Genomic DNA, 22,223 nt, shown 5'->3' with positions numbered 1-22,223 from the left:
CACGTCATGGCAGCTCCTGCATTGAGCATCTGTCCCCTGGTGGTCAGTTTGCATCATGGCCACTGATCGGATGGATAGACACTTAGCCTTTTATATATATACTAGAGGCCCGGTGCACAAAAATTTGTGCACTCGGGGGGAGGTGGGGGTACCTCAGCCCGGCCTGTGCCCTCTCGCAGTCTGGGACCCCTCGGGATATAATGACTTGCTGGCTTAGGCCTGCTCCTGGGTGGCAGAGGGCAGGCCCAATCCCTAGGTGCAGCCCCTGGTCGGGCTCAGAGCAGGGCCGATTGGGGAGTTGGGGTGCCACCTGCTGCCATGCACAGAGCAGGGCGGATTGGGAGGTTGCGATGCCACCCTCAGTCATGCTCAGGGTAGGGCCAATTGGGGGGTTGTGGCGCCGCCCCCTGTCACACACAGAGCAGGGCCCATCAGGGGATTGGGGAGCTCCCCCCTTTCACACACAGAGCAGGGCCCATCAGGGGGTTGGGGAGCTCCCCCCTGTCACGCACAGAGCAGGGCCCATCAAGGGGTTGAGGAGCTCCCCCGTGTCACTCACAGAGTAGGGCCTATAGGGGAGTTGGCGCACCGCTCCCTGTCACACACAGAGCAGGGTGGATCAGGGGGTTGGGGCGCCACCCTCTATCACCCACAGAGCAGGGCCAATCAGGGGGTTGGGGCGCCGCCACTCTCACACTCACGGCAGGGCCGATGGGGAGGTTATAGCTCTACCCCGTCACACACAGAGCAGGGCCCGTGGGGTGGGGGGGTTGGGGCGCCGCACCCTGTCACACACAGAGCTGCAGGGTGATCAGGGGGTTGGGGAGCTCCCCCCTATCAGGCACAGAGCAGGGCCGATCAGGGGGTTGGGGCTCCTTCCCCTGTCACGAACAGAGCAGGGCGGATAGGGAGGTTGTGGCCCCGCCCCCTGTCACACACAGAGCCACAGAACGATCAGGGGGTTTGGGCGCTGCCCCCTGTCACTCTGATCCCGGTGCTGGGAGGCATATTACCCTTTTACTATATAGAATAGAGGCCTGGCGCATGGGTGGGGGCCAGCTGGTTTGCCCTGAAAGGTGTCCTGTGCCGGGAGCTGGTCCATGCTTGCTGTTTCAAGGGACCTGGCATATATGGCATACTGTTCTTAATATGTTTGCTCACCTTCTTGGCACTATGTGTTTTAACCAAGGTCTCTGAGAAAGGTTGTTTCCCCAGGTAGGGATTTTCCCCTGAAGTTAGGGAGGGAATAAAACCTCTTAGCTAAGTGCCAGGTGGGTAATTAATCACTTTAACTACGAACAATCATGCTTAAGCTACATAATCTTTACTCCCTGGAATGGAATAAGAAACACCCTAACCTTTGTAATAGAGATTGATAGGATTGAATCAACTGGTATAAATACAGATGTAATAAGACAGCAAGACAGAACTAAGAACACAGAACTTAGAACACAGAACTTAGAATACGGAACCAAGAGAGACAGACCCTAGGCACAGAACCTACACAGAACGTTCTCTAGAGACAGAAGAACTTCGCTGGAGAGAACATGGCAAAAGTTCCTGGACAGAAACTGGCCTCAGAACCTAGAGACAGAACCTAGTGAGAGAACATGGCAAAAGATCCTGGACTGAACCTGACTACAGAAATTGACAAGAGAACCTGACTAGAACCTGGTGACTGAACCTGGCTGGAGAACCTGGACAGAACCTGGCTGAAGAACCTAGCAAGAGAACATGGACACAGAACCTGGCTGGAGATCCTAAGCAGAACCTCTCTGGAGATCCAGACCAGAACTTGGCTGGAGATCCTGGCTGGAGATCCTGGCTAGGCTGCTGATCAATTGAACACTGTCTCCGTGTCCTTCCTTCTTCGCCGACTCCGTACACACCTATGGGGAACCCCTGGACCTGCTGGGGCAGGACCCCGGCATCTGGCGCCCGAACAGGGACCCCTAGGTAAGCCCCACTCTCGGGATGGATAGGACTCCACCGTAGGAGAGGGTGGATAGTCTCCGCCGACTCCGTCCACACCTTTGGGAAGCCCTGGAACAGGATTCCCCTAGGTAAGCCCCCCCCCCCCCCCCCCATTGAGAACCCCACACTCGGGACGGATAGGACTCCACCAGGGTACTGCAGACCCCCCTACAGAGGATAAGTAGGGTAAGAAGGTGGATAGTACAGAACTTAGATTGAGAAGATGTGCCATACTGAGTCCAAAGAAAGAAGACTCTGTATAGATTCTTAGATTAAGAAGATGTGCCATACTGAGTCTAAAGAAATAAGACTCTGTATTGATCTTTTAACACATATGCTTGCTAGCAGAGGAATTAAGGTTACTCCCAGTCAGATGGAACATTTTATACAAGAAATACGTCCATGCTTTTCTGAGGAAGGAAAGGTGCCCGAAAGGTAAATGTAAAGGCATGGGAGAAGGTAGGCCCAAGGAGCCTTATTCTTAACCCCACTGCAGCCTTTCCACCCTGGGAAAGTGCAGGATTGGCAAGTTCTCCATGGGGTGATAGATCAGGACTCAGGTAATAGCGGAAAGTGCCAATCCTACTCTTAAAATGGATACAAGAGAGCATTTCGGGTTTTTCTTTTTAATGCCTCCTTTTTTTTTTTTCTTTTCTTTTTTTTAAATTAAATCTTTATTGTTCAGATTATTACATTTGTTCCTCTTTTTTTTCCCCCCCATAACTCCCCTCCTCCCAGTTCCCGCCCCACCCTCCGCCCTCACTCCCCACCCACTGTCCTTATCCATAGGTGCATGATTTTTGTCCAGACTCTTCCCGCATCTCCCACACCCCTTTCCCCCCCAGGAATAGTCAGTCCATTCCCTTTCTATGTCCCTGATTCTATTATAATCACCAGTTCATTCTGTTCATCAGATTATTTATTCACTTGATTCTTAGATTCACTTGTTGATAGATGCATATTTGTTGTTCATAATTTGTATCTTTACCTTTTTCTTCCTCTTCCTCTTCTTAAAGGATACCTTTCAGCATTTCATATAATCCTGGTTTGGTGGTGATGAACTCCTTTAGCTTTTCCTTATCTGTGAAGCTCTTTATCTGACCTTCAATTCTGAATGATAGCTTTGCTGGATAAAGTAATCTTGGTTGTAGGTTCTTGGTATTCATCACTTTGAATATTTCTTGCCACTCCCTTCTGGCCTGCAAAGTTTCTGTTGAGAAATCAGCTGACAGTCGTATGGGTATTCCCTTGTAGGTAACTGAGTTTCTTTCTCTTGCTGTTTTTAAGATTCTCTCTTTATCTTTTGCTCTTGGCATTTTAATTATGATGTGTCTTGGTGTGGTCCTCTTTGGATTCCTTTTGTTTGGGGTTCTCCGCGCTTCTTGGACCTGTAAGTCCATTTCTTTCACCAGGTGGGGGAAGTTTTCTGTCATTATTTCTTCAAATAGGTTTTCAATATCTTGCTCTCTCTCATCTTCTGGCACCCCTATAATTCTGATGTTGGTACGCTTGAAGCTGTCCCAGAGGCTCCTTACACTATCCTCGCATTTTTGGATTCTTTTTTCATTTTGCTTTTCCGGTTGGGTGTTTTTTGCTTCCTCGCATTTCAAATCATTGACTTGATTCTTGCACTCCTCTGGTCTGCTGTCGGGAGTCTGTATAATATTCGTTATTTCAGTCCGTGTATGCTTAATTTCTAGTTGGTTCCCCAATATAAGATCGAGGGTCTTATTAGTTTTCTTGTAGATCTCATTAAGTTTATCGGCGGCTTCTAAACAGTTCTTGAGAGACCTTAAAAGTGTGGTTCTGAACTCTATATCTTCCATTGACAATTTTGTCCTGTTTCTTTGTCTCCGCATTTTGTTATGCTTCCTTGGTGCACCCCCTAGTGGTCTTTGTTCGCAGTCTTATAGTTAAATCTTGATTGTTGTAGCTAATTCCAGGGAGGGTTTGACCTCCAGGCCAAGTGGCTATGAGAATCAGCTGTGTCAGCAGTGAGAGAACTTCTGTCCTCTAGGGAGGTGCTAATCTAGCCTTTGCCTGAGGCTATCCGGCAAATGCCTGTGTGCAGGGCTTGGGCGGGGCAGGTCGCACAGGATCAACAGGGTGGGCCGGAGAGAGCAGTTATGGCGGCTCTCAGTCCTGTCCCCAGGGGCTCTGCCTCTCTTGAGTCCCAGCACCCGCTGCAAAGCTCAGAGAGAAAGCTGCACTCGCTCTGACCGAAGCCAGACAGTCCCGCTTCTCCCGTTTGAGTCTGGGTCCCTAAAGACTCGCCCGGATCTGGAGCTCAGAGTCTGCGACTCCCTCCCGATTGAAAACGCCAACCGCGCCCTCCGCCGCCAGCCCGCTCCGCACACTCTGCACCTCAGAATTTGACTTCAGCACTGCGCCTCCTCTGAGTGTCCGTATGCGTTTCTCTTTCCTCCTAGTTGTAGGACTTCCACTCAGCCAGCGTTCCTGTGGTTCTGGGTGATGTCCCTTCCGTTTTTTGGTTTCACTTTTGAAGTAGTTGTTCAAAGCAGCAAACTCCGGCGTTAACCTATGCTGCCATCTTGGTTCTCTAATGCCTCCTTTTAAAAAATAAAAAAGGGGGAATTTGCCGGGAGCCGGTCCATGCTTGCTGTTTCAAGGGACCTGGCATATATGGCATACTGTTCTTAATATGTTTGCTCACCTTCTTGGCACTATGTGTTTTAACCAAGGTCTCTGAGAAAGGTTGTTTCCCCAGGTAGGGATTTTCCCCTGAAGTTAGGGAGGGAATAAAACCTCTTAGCTAAGTGCCAGGTGGGTAATTAATCACTTTAACTACGAACAATCATGCTTAAGCTACATAATCTTTACTCCCTGGAATGGAATAAGAAACACCCTAACCTTTGTAATAGAGATTGATAGGATTGAATCAACTGGTATAAATACAGATGTAATAAGACAGCAAGACAGAACTAAGAACACAGAACTTAGAACACAGAACTTAGAATACGGAACCAAGAGAGACAGACCCTAGGCACAGAACCTACACAGAACGTTCTCTAGAGACAGAAGAACTTCGCTGGAGAGAACATGGCAAAAGTTCCTGGACAGAAACTGGCCTCAGAACCTAGAGACAGAACCTAGTGAGAGAACATGGCAAAAGATCCTGGACTGAACCTGACTACAGAAATTGACAAGAGAACCTGACTAGAACCTGGTGACTGAACCTGGCTGGAGAACCTGGACAGAACCTGGCTGAAGAACCTAGCAAGAGAACATGGACACAGAACCTGGCTGGAGATCCTAAGCAGAACTTCGCTGGAGATCGAGACCAGAACTTGGCTGGAGATCCTGGCTAGAGATCCTGGCTAGGCTGCTGATCAACTGAACGCTGTCTCCATGTCATCTCTTCTTCGCCGACTCCGTCCACACCTTTGGGGACCCCTGGACCCGCTGGGGCTGGACCCCGGCAGTCCTGGATCAGGAAGGGGGTCCCCACTGGGGTGCCTGGCCAGCCTAGATGAGGGGATGATGGCTGTTTGCAGCTGGTCACATACCCTTCAGGGTGGGGATCCCCACTGGGGTGCCTGGCCAGTCTGGGTGAGGGGCTGAGGGCTGTTTTCAGGCTGGGACTGAAGCTCCCAACTGCTCCTTTTTTCCTTTTTTTTTTTTAAATTCTGGGCCAGCTTTAGCTCTGAGGCTTGGCTCCAGCTCTGAGGCCTCAGCTGCTGAAAACAGGCATCTGGCTTGTTTCAGTTCTATAATCGAAACTCTGTATTAACTCCAGCTCTGAGATCCCAGCTCTCTGAAAGCTGGTTTCTGGGGTTTTGTTTAGCTTCTATATTTGTTACAATGTTTTTTAAACTGCAAGCTCAGAGGCCGGCAAGGCAGGCGGGGAACGTTGCAGTCCTCCGTCACTGAAGCAAGCAAGCCTCATGTTAGTTTCAAGCTGCCTGGCTGCCGGCCGCCATCTTGGCTGGCAGTTAATTTGCATATCACCCTGATTAGCCAATGGGAAGGGTAGCAGTCGTACGCCAATTACCATGTTTCTCTTTTATTAGATAGGACTAGAGACCCAGTGCATGAAATTCGTGCACTGGCGGGGGGGCAGGTGTCCCTCAGCCCAGCCTGCAACCTGTCCAATCTGGGACCCCTTGGGGGATGTCCAACTGCTGGTTTAGGCCCGATCCCACAGGCAGTTGGACATCCCTCTCACAATCCAGGACTGCTGGCTCCTAACCACTCGCCTGCCTGCCTGCCTGATTGCCCCTAACCACTTCTGTGCCAGCCTGATCACCCCATATCCACTCCTCTGCCAGCTTCATTGACACTAACTGCTCGCCTGTCAGCCCAATCGCCCCCAACTGCCCTCCCCTGCAGGCCTGGTCGCCTCCAACTGCCCTTCCCTGTCGGCCATCCTGTGACAACGTGGGGGCAGCTCTCTTGTGATGATGTGGGGGCAGCCATATTGTGATGTGAGGGTTGATGGTCAATTTGCATATTACCTCTTTATTATATAGGATATATTGGCACATACATTTTGGTGGTACATACCAAATTCAGCAGGAGACACTGTGAGGCAGCATTAAGGAACTGAAGGACAGGAAAATTAACGAATGTGAGAAGTAACAGTCCTTGAATGTCTACTTTGAAATAATTACTATGTTTATTTAATCAGTAAATATGAAGTATGTTTGCCACTTTATGGGTAAAAACACAGCTCAGAAAGCTTTAGTAACCTGCCAAAGGCCATACAATAGTCGGCAGCAGAGTCAGAATTTGAATTCACGCCTGATGCCCAGCCCGCCATACCTTGCTGCTGCCTCCTAGGGAGAAGTCTGGAGGAGACAGGAGAGAAAGCTTATTGACACTGTGTCCTATTTCCTAAAACCCATGCTGGCCAGAACTTGCCCTGGATCACTGTGCAGCAACCAAGAGTGGGTTTAAGTTCAGCTGATCCAAAGAGATCAATGAGATTTCAGAATGACAAGCATGAGAGCTGAGCTAATGAAGGCAAAGCCTTGGAGCTGATGATTCAGAACTGAGAGCAGAAAATAAAGCAAGCACCCAAAGCTTGACCAGGGACTAGGAGTACAAACAGCCAGGAGGCAAGAACCTAGGTACATCAAGTGTCCCTTACTCTGGAGAGTGAAAATTTAAAAACCTAAATAAAACATACATAATAGCCCTGGCCAGTGTGGCCGAGTTGTTTGGAGCATCTTCCTGTACACCAAAATGTTTCAGGTTTGATTCCAGGTCAGGGCTTGTAGGGGAGGCAACTGACTGATGTTTCAGTCTCACATCAAGGTTTTTTTCTCTCTCTCTCCCTCTCCCTTCCTCTTTCTCTAAAATACATAAAAACATATCCTCTGGTGAGGATTAAAAAAAACCACACACATATAATAGAGCTATACTATAATGAGTAACACCTGAAAATAATTATGGACATAAAATGATTTTTGTTCTTTATACTGTTCTTTTTTTAAAAAAATATATTTTATTGATTTTTTACAGAGAGGAAGGGAGAGAGATAGAGAGTTAGAAACATCGATGAGAGAGAAACATCGATCAATGCCTCCTGCACATCTCCCACTAGGGATGTGCCTGCAACCAAGGTACATACCCTTGACCGGAATCGAACCTGGGACCTTTCAGTCCACAGGCCGACGCTCTATCCACTGAGCCAAACCGGTTTCGGCTATACTGTTCTTTTTTGTTGTTTAAATAAAGAAAATTATTTAGCCCAGGATTATAAAAATGGCCTGCTGTAAAGAGTTGTAAGGAGCTGGTTTCTCCAGAGATAATGCCCTTTTCTTGATCTCTGTTGTTCCCTCAGCCTCAGTCTCTCTTTCTGTTCTACCCACCCTGTCCACCAGCCCCTCTTTAAACCACCACCTTCCAGAGTGCCACTTCTAAGGAAAGTGTCTTTTCAAGCTCTGTCCCATCACTTATCCTGCAAACTTTCCCCTTTTGTAATAAGGATAAAAAGGTAAGAAAGGAGCATGCAGGTGACTAACAGGCATTACCTTTCACAGACTAGCTCATAATTATTGGTCATAAAAGGCTTTGCTATGTGCCACTTTCTAATTTGTATCTCAACATCTAAGGCCCTGACTTCTGAAGGAAGCTACTTCCTACTGCTCTTTCATAACACAGCTCCTCATCAGCATCAAATAATCACCACTTCATAATTCATGTTAGTATGGCTATAATACTATTATAACTAACATGTACTGAGCACTAATTCTGTGGCAGACACTGTTCTAAAAGCCTTTTACATGCATTAACTTAACTCTCTATCCATCTTATTATATGTGATAATATTTGTAATAGCTTTACTGAGATATAATTCTGACACAGAATCCTATAAATATTTAATATGTACAATGTGATGAGTTTGGACACACGCACACACTGGTGATGCCATTATCATAATCAGGGTAACAGACACAAGGTGATATTGTTACCCTCAGTTTACACCTGAGAAAAATTGAGCTATAGAGGGTAAAAAATTAACTTGCACTAAACGGCTACCCTTCCTCCTACTATGGTTGAATTGTAGTCCCTAAAAAGACATGCTCTAAGTCCTAACTCCTCATATCTGTGATTGTGAGCTTATTTGGAAATTAGGTCTTTGCAGATGTAATCAAGTTAAGATGAGGCCACAGTGGATTAGGGTGGGCCCTGACCAGGTGACTGGTGTCTTTAAAAGAGGAGCTTTGGATTCAGGGACACTCTGAAGATGAAGCAGAAATTGGAGCGATGCAGCTACAAGCCATGGAAGGCCAAGTATTGCTGGCAACCCCCAGAAGTGAGGAGAGAGGTGGAACAGATTCTTCCCTAGAACCTCGGAGGGAACACAGCCATGCCAACATCTTGATTTGAAACCTGTAGCATCCAGAACTGGAGAAAATAAACTGCTGTGTGGTAAGCCATGCAGTCTGTGGTACTTTGTTACTGCAGCCATAGAAAACTAATACCCATGGTTTACTTGATGGCTCTCCAATGGTTTCAGATGTGCTTTTACCTTCTCAACTACAGTATATGCTCCACGAGACAAAGACTAGATCTTATATTTCAATTGTTTCATTTATAACTTACATCCATGTAGTGCTGAGTTGAGAGGAAATATCCTATATAATAAAAGGCTAATATGCAAAATGACCATCACACCCTCACACAAGATGGCTGCCCCATGTGGTCAAAGATGGCCACCCCATGTGGTCACAAGATGGCCAGCAGGGGCGGGCAGTTGTGGGCGACCGGGCCTGCAGGGGAGGGCAGTTGGGAGCGACTGGCCAGCAGGGGAGCAGTTAGGCATCGATCAGGCTGGCAGGGGAGTGGTTAGGGGGTGATCAGGCTGGCAGGCAGAAGTGGTTAGGGACAATCAGGCAGGCAGGTAGGCGAGCGGTTGGGAGCCAGCAGTCCAGGATTGTGAAAGGGATCCCAGATTGGAGAGGATGCAAGCTGGGCTGAGGGACACCACCTCCCCCCCCCGCCCCCCCCCCCCCCCCCCCCCCCAGTGCACGAATTTCATTCGCCGGGCCTCTAGTACAAATATATAATTAAATGTATTCTAATTGGCATACTGAGTCAAGAATATATTGCAAACCTAATACAGCACCTGAAGTTTTTGTTTATGTCATAGTCCTAGAAATATTTGTCAAAATTGTGACAGAAGATCATAACTGATCTAACTAAAATATGGTATGGGAGCAAATACCTGTTGGAATATTAGTATCTTTGGGACTTGAGAGGTGTCAGCTCAACATCTTCTGACGGTACTGATATGGTGTAGGTAAACTGAGAGAAGACCTGGGGATACTTCGAAGCTTACCAGGTGGCTGTCAGCCAACTTAAATTTGTAAATTTGTGCCACCTTTAGGAAGGGGACAGGGATTCATGATGGTCTAGATGTCATTTTGGGGGTCAACTGATCCAGTTGTCAAATGCCAATCTTACAGTCTCTTTGCTACAAAGGAAACTTCCATAAAAATGACCACAGCTGAGTAAATGACTGTAATACTATCCTTAACTGATCCCAGTCATATAATTCCAGATCACCATGATCTTACCAATGGCAAAGTTCAGTGTGAAGTTGGCTCAGAGAGACTGTTCTTTAACTCTCCAGTGGGAGTGTCAACTACTAGTAGAAAGCCACTGTCACCAAGAAGCCTGCATGTGTAAGTTAGGCATCATGCCCTCTACACTACCCACTACAGCTGTAAGCAGAGACGTATTAACTGAGTAGGTTGCAGACATGGTGTCCCACCCTGCCTGTCCCACGGGGCCATCACAAGGATGAAAAGGAAAAAGCAAAACAGAACCAAAGACTATGGGAAAGTATTTTTTAATGTTCTATACAATCACAGGGTATCAATTCATTAAAACTATATAGTCATTCACTTAGAACAGAAACTGGAGAGTGGTCTAAATAATCTCTAAGTGATTCTGTTTAAAGATTTTGAGAAGCAGAAAATCTCTTTATCCCCTCTCCCCTCACCAATAGTGCTGAGGAAATAATTTGCAGATTTTTTTCACAGCTTTGTGATACAGCAAGGCTCAAGTGAAACAAAACATGTTGTTTAAAATTTGTTCATTTATTTGCAAAATAGATAGTGCCTACTGTGTTCTTGGAGCTGCAATAAGCACTGGAGAGAACAGTCATAGTTCCCGTCCTCATGGGAGAAAGAGCCGTTAATAACAATAAGGCTGTTTATGAAGGAAATAAACAGACTGAAATGGAGTATAAGAAGAAGCCTACTTTAGACTGGCAAATTCCCTGACATCTTTGTTAGAGAAAAAGGTAGCATTTAAGCTGATAACCCGAAGGATGAGAAGGAGCTCACTGTATTAGAGGAGGAATGAGGAGGAATTCTAGGCTCAAGGAACAGCGTATGAAAGAATTTTATATATTTGAGAAAGTAAAAGACTTCTGAGGTCAAAGTGAGTGGGGAAGTAGCACTGAGTGTTGGAGAGAGCTGGGGCTAGATATACAAGGGTGTGCAGTCCATATAAGAAAGCTGGCTTTTACCTGAAAGGGCCCTGAGTGTTAAGCTAGAGCACCACATACTAGGACTTAGGCTTTTAAAGTATTATTCCAGCTGATACTTAAAAAGTGATTGGAAGGGGGAGACTAGTTAGGATAACTTAAAACCACTCAGTGCTGAGCTGAGAGGAAAGAATCACTAAGTATACATCGACTGGCACGTTGCAGTAGTCATAGAGGCTGGTGACAGAGGAATGACTGAGCATTTAGAAGCTCAACCTAAGGGGCCTGGGCAGAGAACGCTCAGAGAGCAAGGGCAGAAAGACTATATATGACTGCATGTGAGGAAGGTAGAAGGTGAATGGACAGTACAGCCAGGAGAGAAGCAGCATACATTTAGAAGGAAAGGTACTACCTACTTTGGTAGCCAGAGAGACACCAAAAGAAAACATTGCACGCACTCTAGTTCTGCTTCCTGCTCCCAGAACTTTAATCCTAGGAGAAATGGGGCCTTTGGATGTTCTGGGAGAAGGATGTCAAAGGTGAGAGAGGTTAAGTCTCTAAACAATAGGTACCATACTATTTTCAAGACACTGGAACTGACATAATCCTCTTCTATAACAAAATACTGTGTTCCTTCCCCATTAAGTTCTCGAGTAACTCACTCACCTCGAGGTCCAAACATATTGACCAAAAAAGCATTGATTTCATCATCAAAGGCCTTTAGAAGCTCCTGAAAAGATAAAGAAAACAATGATTAAAGTGGGGTTTTTTTGTTTGTTTTTTTTTGAAACTCAAAACAAACGACTATTAACAATGTGCAGTTAGGAGAATCTCCAAGGGTCCTGGGTTCAAGGACGTTTGACTGCAAAGATTTCAGGAAACTGAACCAGTAAATGTAGCCTCATTTCTCACATGCTTCGAAAGATGTAGAAGCAAGCAATTCCTCTTTAATTTCCTTAGGCAAGAATAATTCTGAAAAACAGGCATGGTACATTTAAACATTGTAGGGTTGTTGGCCTTAATTCCACTTCCCTCTACAATGCTTAGAGGTATAAGCAGTTCCATAAGTAACTTCCATTGTTGCAGTTAACGGAAGTTGTGTGCAAGCAACAGGGAAGTCTACACCTACAGGATACAGTGTAATTTCTAAATGAAAATTCAGTTGAATTGTATTTCACGTAGCTGATTCTAAAGCTTTAAAGGGCACTTCCTTTTCAAATAAGGAAATTAAACATTACAGTGATTTTTTTCTATTATCTTTACATTTTGTTTTCAAAACTTTTTCATACATTAACATCTATTTAATATTACAATAAACAGTGTCACTAGGGTACAAAGATTAATTATTGCCACTTTAACTGGATTCAGATTGGGACTGGAGAATTTCTGCTAAGAATCTTAAGGTTGATAAACCAGTTTCTGGCACTAGACTAGATTCAGCTCCTATTCATGCTGATCTGCTATAATACTGCTCAAAATATCTGCTGAGGTGTCCTCTACCCCTCTCAAGAGAAGCGAACTAGAGACAGAGTACTCCCCAATGTTCCTAGGAAAGGAATCTTTGATGAGGACTCTGGGCCCATGGGTTGGCCCCTGACTATATGTGAGTTGAGTGTGAAGGCCTTCAGTTCATATAGAACATTCTCTATTATCAATAGCTGGACTGCAGTCAAGAGCATGTCATTCTCAAAGAAAATGTAAGTGCCAGAGAGGAAAATTAATTTACTGGTATCTGAAGAGAAGGTGTACATGTTTAGTGACTGGCACATACCATTTGGGTCTGTTCCTTATTCAGATCCTGAGAGAAATTTCTTTTTTTTTTTTTTTTTTTTTTTTTTTTATTGCTTAAAGTATTACAAAGGGTATTACATATGTGTCCATTTTATCCCCCCGAGTGAGAGAAATTTCAAGGAAACTTAGGTTGTTGGAAATTTCGGAAGGAGGATGAGGATTAGAGACTAACATTCATTAGTACCTACGACTGCTGGCCAGTGTATTAGGAACTTCATTATTCCCTGGTATCGATATGAAGAGTATCTGGGATAAACAAAGCTTGAAGTTTTTTTTTGTTTCTTTTGTATGTGTGTGTGTTTTTGTTGTTGTTTTTAATCGTTATCCGAGGACACTTTTTCATTGATTTTTAGGGAGAATGGAAGGAAAGGTTGGAGGGGGAGAGAGAAACATCAATGTGAGAGAAACATGTCAATTGGTTGCCTCCTGCACGAACCCTGACCAGGGCCGCGGCTGGGGAGGAGCCTGCAGCTAAGGTACGTGCCCTTGGCCAGAATTGAACCCAGGACCCCTTTGGTCCACAAGCCGACACTCTATCCACTGAGCCAAACTGGCTAGGACAAAGCTTGAAGTTTTGTTTTGTTTTTTTTTTTCTCTCTCTTTTTTTTTAAAGCTTGAAGTTTTTAAAGTGTTTTTATCTTTGGCTTCTATGAAGGGCATCTCAGGAGACCCCTAGGCTTGAAGATCAGTTACCTAACATAGTGTGACAGAGTAACTTTTGTTGCCCTTAGAATAGGGCAACTCTGTCTAGATGACTAATTCTTGAGCAAAACCTTACTGACGTACCCACCTTCATAACAAATACCAATGAAATCTCTCTTTCATTGCCACACCTACCCACAAATATTTAAACATTTTCAGTTTGTTTGCTAAGGTTCAAAATCCATTTTCCAACATCTGTAAATCTAAGAACACTCTAATTAAAGGTCACAAAGATTTTATTCTTTCTATAATCTTGCAAAAATGTAGTCACAGCAGAAGAAGAGCGGAAACAAAAGTAAATGAGGGGAACCATGAAGAGAGAGCAGAGTGAAGAAAACGAATGAGAAGGGGCATTTCATTCTTTCAGTCATTAATTCACTGATTCACTGACCAGTTATTTAAACATTACTGTGCTGCCAGCTCCACGTTAGATGCTGAAATACAAAGTCAGATGAGATGGGTCCTTATCTTCACACAGGATAATAGAGAATAAAATCTACAATTACCTTGTGTCTTAAGTATGATGAGAAAGGTTTAAAGGGATGTGCTGTAAGAACCCAGAGGAAGGAAATACCATTCAGCCATAGAAAAGAAGGAAATCTTGTCATTTTGACAACATGAACAGACCTTGAGGGCATTATGCTAAGTGAAAAAAATAAGTCCGAGAAAGACAAATACTGTATGGTCTTACTTACATATGAAAAAAACACACCAAAAAACCTCCGAGGACAGGCTGGTGGTTGCCAGAGGTGGGGCTGTGGTAGGGGTCATAATGGGTGAAGGTGGCCTTAAGGTACACATGCCCAGTTATAAAATAAATAAATCATGAAGATGTACAGTAGAGTGACTAAGGTCATACCCTGTGGTATATCTGCAAGTTGCTAAGAGTAGATCTTCAAAGTTCTCATCACAAGAAACAATATTTGTAACTATGTATATAACTAGACTTATTGCGGCGGTCATTTCGCAATATAGAAAAATATCAAATCATTATGTTGTACACAGGAAACAAAAAAGAGAACATAGCGGCCGGACATTTAATTCAGATCTCTTAAAAGGAGAAGCCTCCCAGGAAAATCGCTGCTGCTGCCGCGTTCGGAAAGAGCCCAGCGTCATCCAGATGGAGAGGAAACGGAGCAGCTGAGGGCGAAGGGCCAGCGCATGCGGATACACGGAGACGGGGCTGGGGAAACGTTATGGCCAGGTCTCTGGGGGCCTGTATGACAGAAACAAAGCCAATGCTGGGAAAATCAGAAACCTGGCAACATTACTTCTTTATTTCTGGGTTACTTAATACAGTTAGTAAGAATGTAATGTAAAAAGACAATGGTGAGATGAGATCAGATCAAAGTTTACCCTGGCTTGGTAAAACGTAAGTATGAGTATGGAGTTTGGGTAGTGGTAGTCAGCTAAGGATGAATGCTTAGCAAAGATGATGAGAAGAGCTTGGGTAATGCATTAGTAGCTACAGACTGGATTCTATAGTATTTGTAAATGCAAAAGCATGCAGGGCAAGCTCTCAAGACGAACCCCATAACCTAGGAGCTAAGCAAAACCAATGAACCACCTGCAGCACTTCCTTCAACCAGCATCTTTAACAGTTGTTGTGTACATAGTACTTCGCTGGACATATGACGAAAAAAAGAACACAGTGGTTGATTCAAAAGCTTATAGACCAATTGGGAAAGTGATAAATACAAACAAAGGTAAATAGAAAACAATCGAGAAGAAAGAGACATACAGAACTGCCACAATGATGGAAGATGCAGTAGGAGGGATGACTTACAATGGGTTTTGAAGATGGTCAGAATTTGGAGAGATTAGAAGAGAGAGGAATAGTACTGCCCTTGGACCTTGGCAAGGGGTGATCTCCTGAGCTCCATACTTCAGACGGCCCCACTCTGGTCATCCTTTGGCCATCCCCCTCCACAAAGGGAAACATCCTTTGAACCCAGGGAAATGCCTGTGTATGGCCACAGCTTCCCACCTCCAGACTATGTTCTAAGTACCCCGGGTCACAGAATTCTCTGCCAAACAACTCTCTGAGCCCACTTCCAGAACAACTTTAGTGATTTCTCCTTGCCCACTTAGTGAAGTCCATGTCCTATGACTGTGGATTCAATTTGTGACTACGTACAGCAATAGGTGAAGGAGAGAAAGACTGGAAGCCAGTTGGGCCTTAGTTGTGTATCCCTGATTGTCTACCACATTTGGTGATAATGTAAAATGGTACGACTACTTGGAAAATAGTTGAGCAGTTTTGTAAAAATAAACATTCCACTTTTGGGTGTTTACCCAAGAGAAAATAAAGCATCTACCCATGCAAAGACCTGTTTACAAATATTCATGGCAGCTTTCTTTGTAATATCTAAAAATGGAAACCTCCCAATTACCCATCAACAGGTGAATGGATAAACAAATTGTGGTACAGTCATACAAAGAAATACTACTCAGTAACAGACAGGAATGAACTATTGATGCACATGAATAGATCTCAAAATTTGATGCTGCATTAAAGAAGCCAGACAGAAAAAAAGAATACATATTATGTTTCCATTTACATTAAATTCTAGAAAATACAAAGTTATCTATGTGACAGAAAGCAAATCCTGGTGGCTGGGGATCTCCAGGGGAGGGAAACAGAATATCCTTCAAAAGTGATGGTGAGATAAGGATATTTTCACATATGCACAAGCCAGCAGAACTGCACCACAAAGTATGCTATAGATGTTCTTCATGCCCAAGGGAAATGATTCTACAGAAAAGAATCAAGAGCACCAGAAATGGCTCTATATCATTGAAGAGTCATATTTCAGAGCAAGCTGGCCTCCAGCCACCTTATCACATCAGCCGTAACTGCGATCATCTCTTCCTCCATGCTCATCCTATTCAGTAGCAGCGATCCATAGCATCTGGGTGATGTCCTGTACCTGCTCCTTCTACCTGGCCATGTGACATGCAACTCCCAACACCGATAGATTGGATCTACAGGTACTCCCCGCCTCAGAGAATACTCGGGAAACAGGACAGCCATGAAGGTTTTGGTTGGGACTTCCACCCAGCTCTAAATGGAGGGCAACATAAAGCAGAGGCATCTAATCGGAGGCCATTTCCTGGTCTGTTCTTGAAGGTACAAACTCTGTAATCACTGTGGGGACGGCTTCATCCTGAGCATCTTGATAACCCACGATTTTCTTTAGCAAAGGCAGTCTCTCAATCAGAATCCTTAGCATTGTGATTAAATAAATTCCACTATGCTTTCTCTGATCTTTAAATGACAGGACTCCAGATTCAGTTTTTTCCCTTTCCTCCTTCCCTTCCTCTCTTCTGTTACTTTCCTTATTCCCTTTCTTACCTCCTTCCACTCCTTTCTTTCCTCCCGTTTCTTCCTTCATTCCACCTTTCCCTTCCTCTTTTCACTTCCCTTACTTCCTTCCTTTCCTCCCTCCTTCACTCACTCATCCTTCTTGGCATTCCTTCTTTTATTTATGTTTTAAGTATTTTCTGGTTTTTAGTATTTATCTACCATGGGCATTTAAAAATCCAGTGATTAGATATCTTGTCCTATTTTGTTGATGTCGTTTTATAGACTATTTAAAAAATATTTTTCAATCAAAATAGTTATTTCCCACCACCAACTCCCCTTTTCACTGCTTTTTAAAATGAGCAAAAGCCATTAAGATGACAAAACTGAGTTAAGTTTGGAAGAAGTCATAGTATCAAAATCCTTAACATCCTTTTTTAGAAATCTATTTCAGAGAAAACGAAATCTGAAGTGCTCAATGTCAGCAGCTCAGGAAATGGGATCTGACCAGCTCTGGAATATATCATATTTCACACTCACCAGACATAGCTCTGAAAATCTCCCAGGAACTTCAGGGTCAAGACTGAGAGACAAGAACATGCAATCTCCCCTCGGGGCAAGGGACACAGACTAGAGCGCCATCCCACAGTGAGTCTCCATGCTATTCCCAGGGCTCAGGATGGATGTCCACTATTGAAAGCTCTTTGGTAGACTCCTGAGGGACTGTTCCCAGCCAGTCTCTCATGAATTTGAAATGTGTTCACAATTGCGAGTGCAACTAGGTTTACAGAATGACTAAATGTGGGCATAAAAAATTCTTTGCTTTCTTGCAGCTGACTTTACACAATGTATTCATTCACATTTAACAGGTACCCCTAAACTGCCTTTGTGAGGTCTACCCACTCAACATCTCGACCTCTCACTACTGTACTCTAGAGGGAGCAAGAGACTAAGTTAGACAGAGTGTAGGCAATAGGGAATTATTATTCATTTATGGAAACTCTAAATCTTATAGAGTAATTTTCATAAGATTGAAAGTAAGGTATTGAAGAATCTGTGGGAACATTTATACTTGGTTACCACATCTTCAGACAGATATAAACTGAAGAAGAACAATATGCTACCCCCGAAATGCCACTTTTTAAATTAAAGTTACTTAAGAAACAGCTGGTGCAGGAAGAACACACTGACCCTCCTTCTCCCCTGAAGGCAGGAAACAAATCTCTTCCTGTACTAGGAGGGTAGCTGGCATCCTTATTGCCAGAGACAGGGAATTCAGGGCAAGAAGGCAGTATAAACAAACCTTGTTACTTCTTCACCAATTTACTACCGCAAGCCCAAACTCTTTGTCTTGCCAATTCTTCACAAATTTATTGTTTCCTTGTCTAAAGGGTATAAAAGCTGCCTGCTTTGGATACTTTTTTGAGTCTCATAATTTTTGTAATTTTTATGGCGCTCCCATTCAATTATTTTTTTTCTTCCTGTTCATTTCTGTTATGCCAATTTAATTATTAGGACAGCCAAAGAACCTAGAAAGAAAAAAAAAGGAAAAGTTTTCTGACCCTACAAAATGAACTAACCACAATGTTGGGTAATAATAGCTCCTGTTTATCCAGGTAATATGTGCCAGGCATTTGAGATATATTTGCTATGATTTTTACAACAGCTTTGCAAATTGGGTATTGTTCCCAGTTTACAGATGTGAAAATTGAGACTGCAAGCTCCAGTGGCACCGCTGTGTGAAATGTGAACTAAATAAAGTTCAGTAACAATTAATCAGTGTTTTTATGACTGCATATTGAAAAGTTTCAGGGCTGGACAGCAGAGGAAGGGCACATGTATATATTTCTTGTGCTATAGTCCATCTCAGGATCCTCAGCTGATGAAGAAAGTGGGGCTGCTTATATTTGCACTCTGGGTAATGCTGACACTGTAGGACAGCATAGTGATTATAATTAATACTATATTGTATATTTGAAAGTTGCTAAAGTCTTAAAAGTTCTCATAACAAGAAAACATCCATAATCACACATAGTTAGTTAACTAGACTTACTGGGGTTATTGTTCCCCAGTACATAGAAATATTGAATCATTATGGTGTACATCTGAAACCGATATAATGTTATATCTCAATTTAAAAAAAAAACCTCAGAGCAAATTCTGACTAGAAGGACATGTCTTTAACTTGGTAAAGATACCAAAAACTGACAGCAAACATTTTATTTAATGTCAAAACTTCAGCTGCATTCTCTAAAAAATCTAAAAATAAGGCAAGGATGTGGACTTTCATTGCTATGTCTAATGTGTACTGAAGATACTGGCCAATACTATGAAGAATGAAAAACAAAAGATACAGGTATTGGAAGGGGAGAGATAATATATTTCTTTTTGCTAACAATAGAATCATCAACTTAAAACAACCAAGAGAATCAACAAATAAACTGTCAGACCTAATAAGAATTCAGTGAGATTACTAGACACAGGACTAAAAAACCCATTATCATCTTTCTACATTAGCAATAACCAATTAAAAACCAATAGTAACAAAACTGTAAAAATCTAGAAGTTAACCAATAATGCATAAATTCTTCATAGAGAAAACTTTAAAATTCTATAAAAGACATAGGCAATGGTATAAATAAATGCAAAGACATTTTGTATTTTTTTCTGAATAAAGATGTCAATTCTCTTCAAGTTAATCTATACATTTAATATAATTCCTATCAAAATTTTAGTGAGCCTCTTAAATAACTTTATCTACTTACTCTAAAAATTTTTTAAAATTTAAATTCTTTATTGTTGAAAGTATTACATATGTCTCCTTTTTCCCCCACTGACCTCTCCCTGGCCAATCCCAACCCCCAGCACTCTAAAATTTTTTGAAATGATCCAGCAATTCCACTTCTGGGGATATGTTCAAAGAAAATGAAATCTGGAAGAGAGACCCGCACCTCATGTTCACTGCAGCATTGTTTACAACAGCCAAGACATGGATGGGACCTCAGTGTCCACTGACAGATGAATGGGTAAAGAAACTATAGTATGTCTATACAATGGAAGATCAGTCAGCAATCAAAAAAGAAGGAAATCCTTCAATTTCCAACAAATCGGATGAGCCTTGAGGAAATTATGCTAAGTGAAGTAAGTCAGAGAAAGACAAATATGTGGGCTGGAAAAAAGTCAAAGTCAGAGAAGGAGAGAGTAGAGTGCCCTGCAGATGTTCTTCCTTTTGCCTGGATGGCTCCTAATCATTTTTTGGTTTACCCTGACAACTCTCCTTTTCCCAAACTTGTCAAGATCCTCTGTACCTGGCACACACTAGACTGTAACTCAATAAAGCATTTGGAGAATGCATTTAGTAATGAATAAATTTGCCAAAATCATACTAATACCAGGAATGGGGCTAGCAAACTTCAGGTGTCCACTTTTGACCTCTTTTTCCTTTGATACTTTGATAGTATTTGTCTTTATACATACACACTAGTGGCCCTGTGAATTCATGCACACTGAAAAGAAATTAATTAGAAGAAATATTTCATGCACTAGAGGCCCAGTGCATGAAATTCATGCGGGGGGGGGGGGGTACCCTCAACCCAGCCTGCACCCTCTCCAATCCAGGACCCCTCGGGGGATATCGGACATCCCTCTCACAATCCAGGACCACTGGCTCCTAACTGCTCAACTGCCTGATCGCCCCTAACTGCCTCCCCCTGCTGGCCTGGTCACCCCCAACTGCCCCCCTGATGGCCTGGTTGCCCCACGCAGCCTGCTGTTCGGTCATTTGGTCGCCCCTCACTGTCCCCCCGCCAGCCTGGTTGCCCTACGCAGCCTGTTCAGTAGTCTGGTCGCCTCTCACTGCCCCCCCCCCCCCCCCGCTGGCCTGCACCCCCTGCCAGCCTGGTCGCCCCACGCAGCCCGCTGCTCAGTCATTTGGTCATCCCTCACTAACCCCCATGCTGGCCTGGTCGCCCCACACAGCCTGTTCGATCATCCATTTGGTTGTTTCAGTTGCAATGGTCACTTAGGCTTTTATATATATAGACTGCTATTTGTCCTTTCTCTATAAAGAAGTATCAACCAAATTCATGATTGACAATGGCAGACATGACAAGTGGAAACACATGCATGCGACTGGTGCCAGCGAGAGTTTTATGTGTATCACGCATATGTGAGTCAACTTAGCCTTTAATAGATATAGAATAAACTTGCTTAATTAGACCTGCTTTCTGATTTAGCTAAACTTTTTACAGCCCAGTGAAGCACCCCAACTTCTTTTTCAGGTAATTGTCAGCAACACAGCAGTAAATATTAACACGAAGCAGATTATTATTGTAGATCACGCAGGGAGAACAAAAGGTAAAATATTGAACTGCAGCAGTGTTTGACTATTTTCTGCGCAGTGAGAAAACCTGAAGTCATTTTTAAGGTCCACCATTTCTTCTTTTCAGTCAGGTCAAGTTTCTAAGCTTTCTAAATCTCCATTTTCTGGCTAATGAAAAGAAAATAGGATTCTACTGAGTCTCCTATCTACCTACTCCAGGACTTCTGAGAAGATCAAACGAGATAAGGCACGTGAAAACGCTTCAGACATTTGGTTACAGTGTGAAATGTTTCCACCTGGCTATAAAGTAAGTCGTGTTCCTGGGCTGAAGAAACTGCAAGGAGGCTAATCGCTAGGGAGAGGAAGCTGGGCGTTGCTACGTGATGTCATTACCTGGATGGTCGGACACTTAGCATATTATCCTTTTCTACACACACACACACACACACACACACACACACACACAAACACACACACAATCTTTTTATTGATTTCAGAAAGAAAGAGAGAGGGAGAGAGAGATAGAAACATCAATGGGAGAGAATCATTGATCAGTTGACTTCTGCAAACCCTACACGGGGACCAAGCCCGGGTTGTGGGAATATAACCACGACCTCCTGGTTCATAGGCTGACACTCAACTACTGAGCCACACCGGCCGAGCTGATACTCATCTTTGACAGGTTTAGAGTGCTTCCAGGATTATGTATATATGAATATATACATGGCAAATAAAGAGCATTGGGGAGTAGGAAGAGAGGACAGAGACACTGAAAGAGCTTTGTTAAATTATAACTGTACTTTACAGAAGAGGGATAATGAGACAGCAGTAATTCCAAAAATGGAGAGCCTTGGCTCAGCAGAAACCAACTAGTAGAACACTTAAAATATCTTTTTTTTTTAGATTTTAAGAGAAAAATACCAATGTTTAAAATTACCAATTTCAATCATGTATTTTATTTTTTTTCAATTATGTATTTTAAATAGTTTTCTAATATGCCAGAGGGAGTGCACACATTCAGCCACCTGCTATAACTATACAGCATGAGATGTCTTCAGAATTCTCTGCAAAATGGTGGGGCAGTCTACTAGTACTTCATGCTAGAGCCAGAGCAACATCTTGGGAGGGAGCCCACCTAAGGAGATGCACTGATGGAGTGGTCAGATACT

The 22,223-nt window shown here is 43.5% G+C and overlaps 1 protein-coding gene across 2 annotated transcripts in view; it reads right to left on the bottom strand.

The window, feature by feature from the left end:
• Nucleotides 1-22,223, bottom strand: part of ELOVL2 (ELOVL fatty acid elongase 2) — a 78,237-nt gene that overhangs the window by 26,690 nt on the left and 29,324 nt on the right. For both annotated transcript variants that reach the window (XM_036351888.1, XM_036351889.1), the window contains exon 2: nucleotides 11,603-11,666. In XM_036351888.1, the coding sequence (XP_036207781.1) occupies nucleotides 11,603-11,666 (64 nt within the window). The remainder of the gene's footprint in view (nucleotides 1-11,602; nucleotides 11,667-22,223) is intronic.

The sequence above is a fragment of the Myotis myotis genome, unplaced genomic scaffold (genome assembly GCF_014108235.1).
Source record: "Myotis myotis isolate mMyoMyo1 unplaced genomic scaffold, mMyoMyo1.p scaffold_m19_p_2, whole genome shotgun sequence".
Lineage (NCBI taxonomy): Eukaryota > Metazoa > Chordata > Mammalia > Chiroptera > Vespertilionidae > Myotis > Myotis myotis.
Note: the sequence above shows the minus strand (reverse complement) of the source record. Positions and strands in the feature narration are given on the sequence as shown.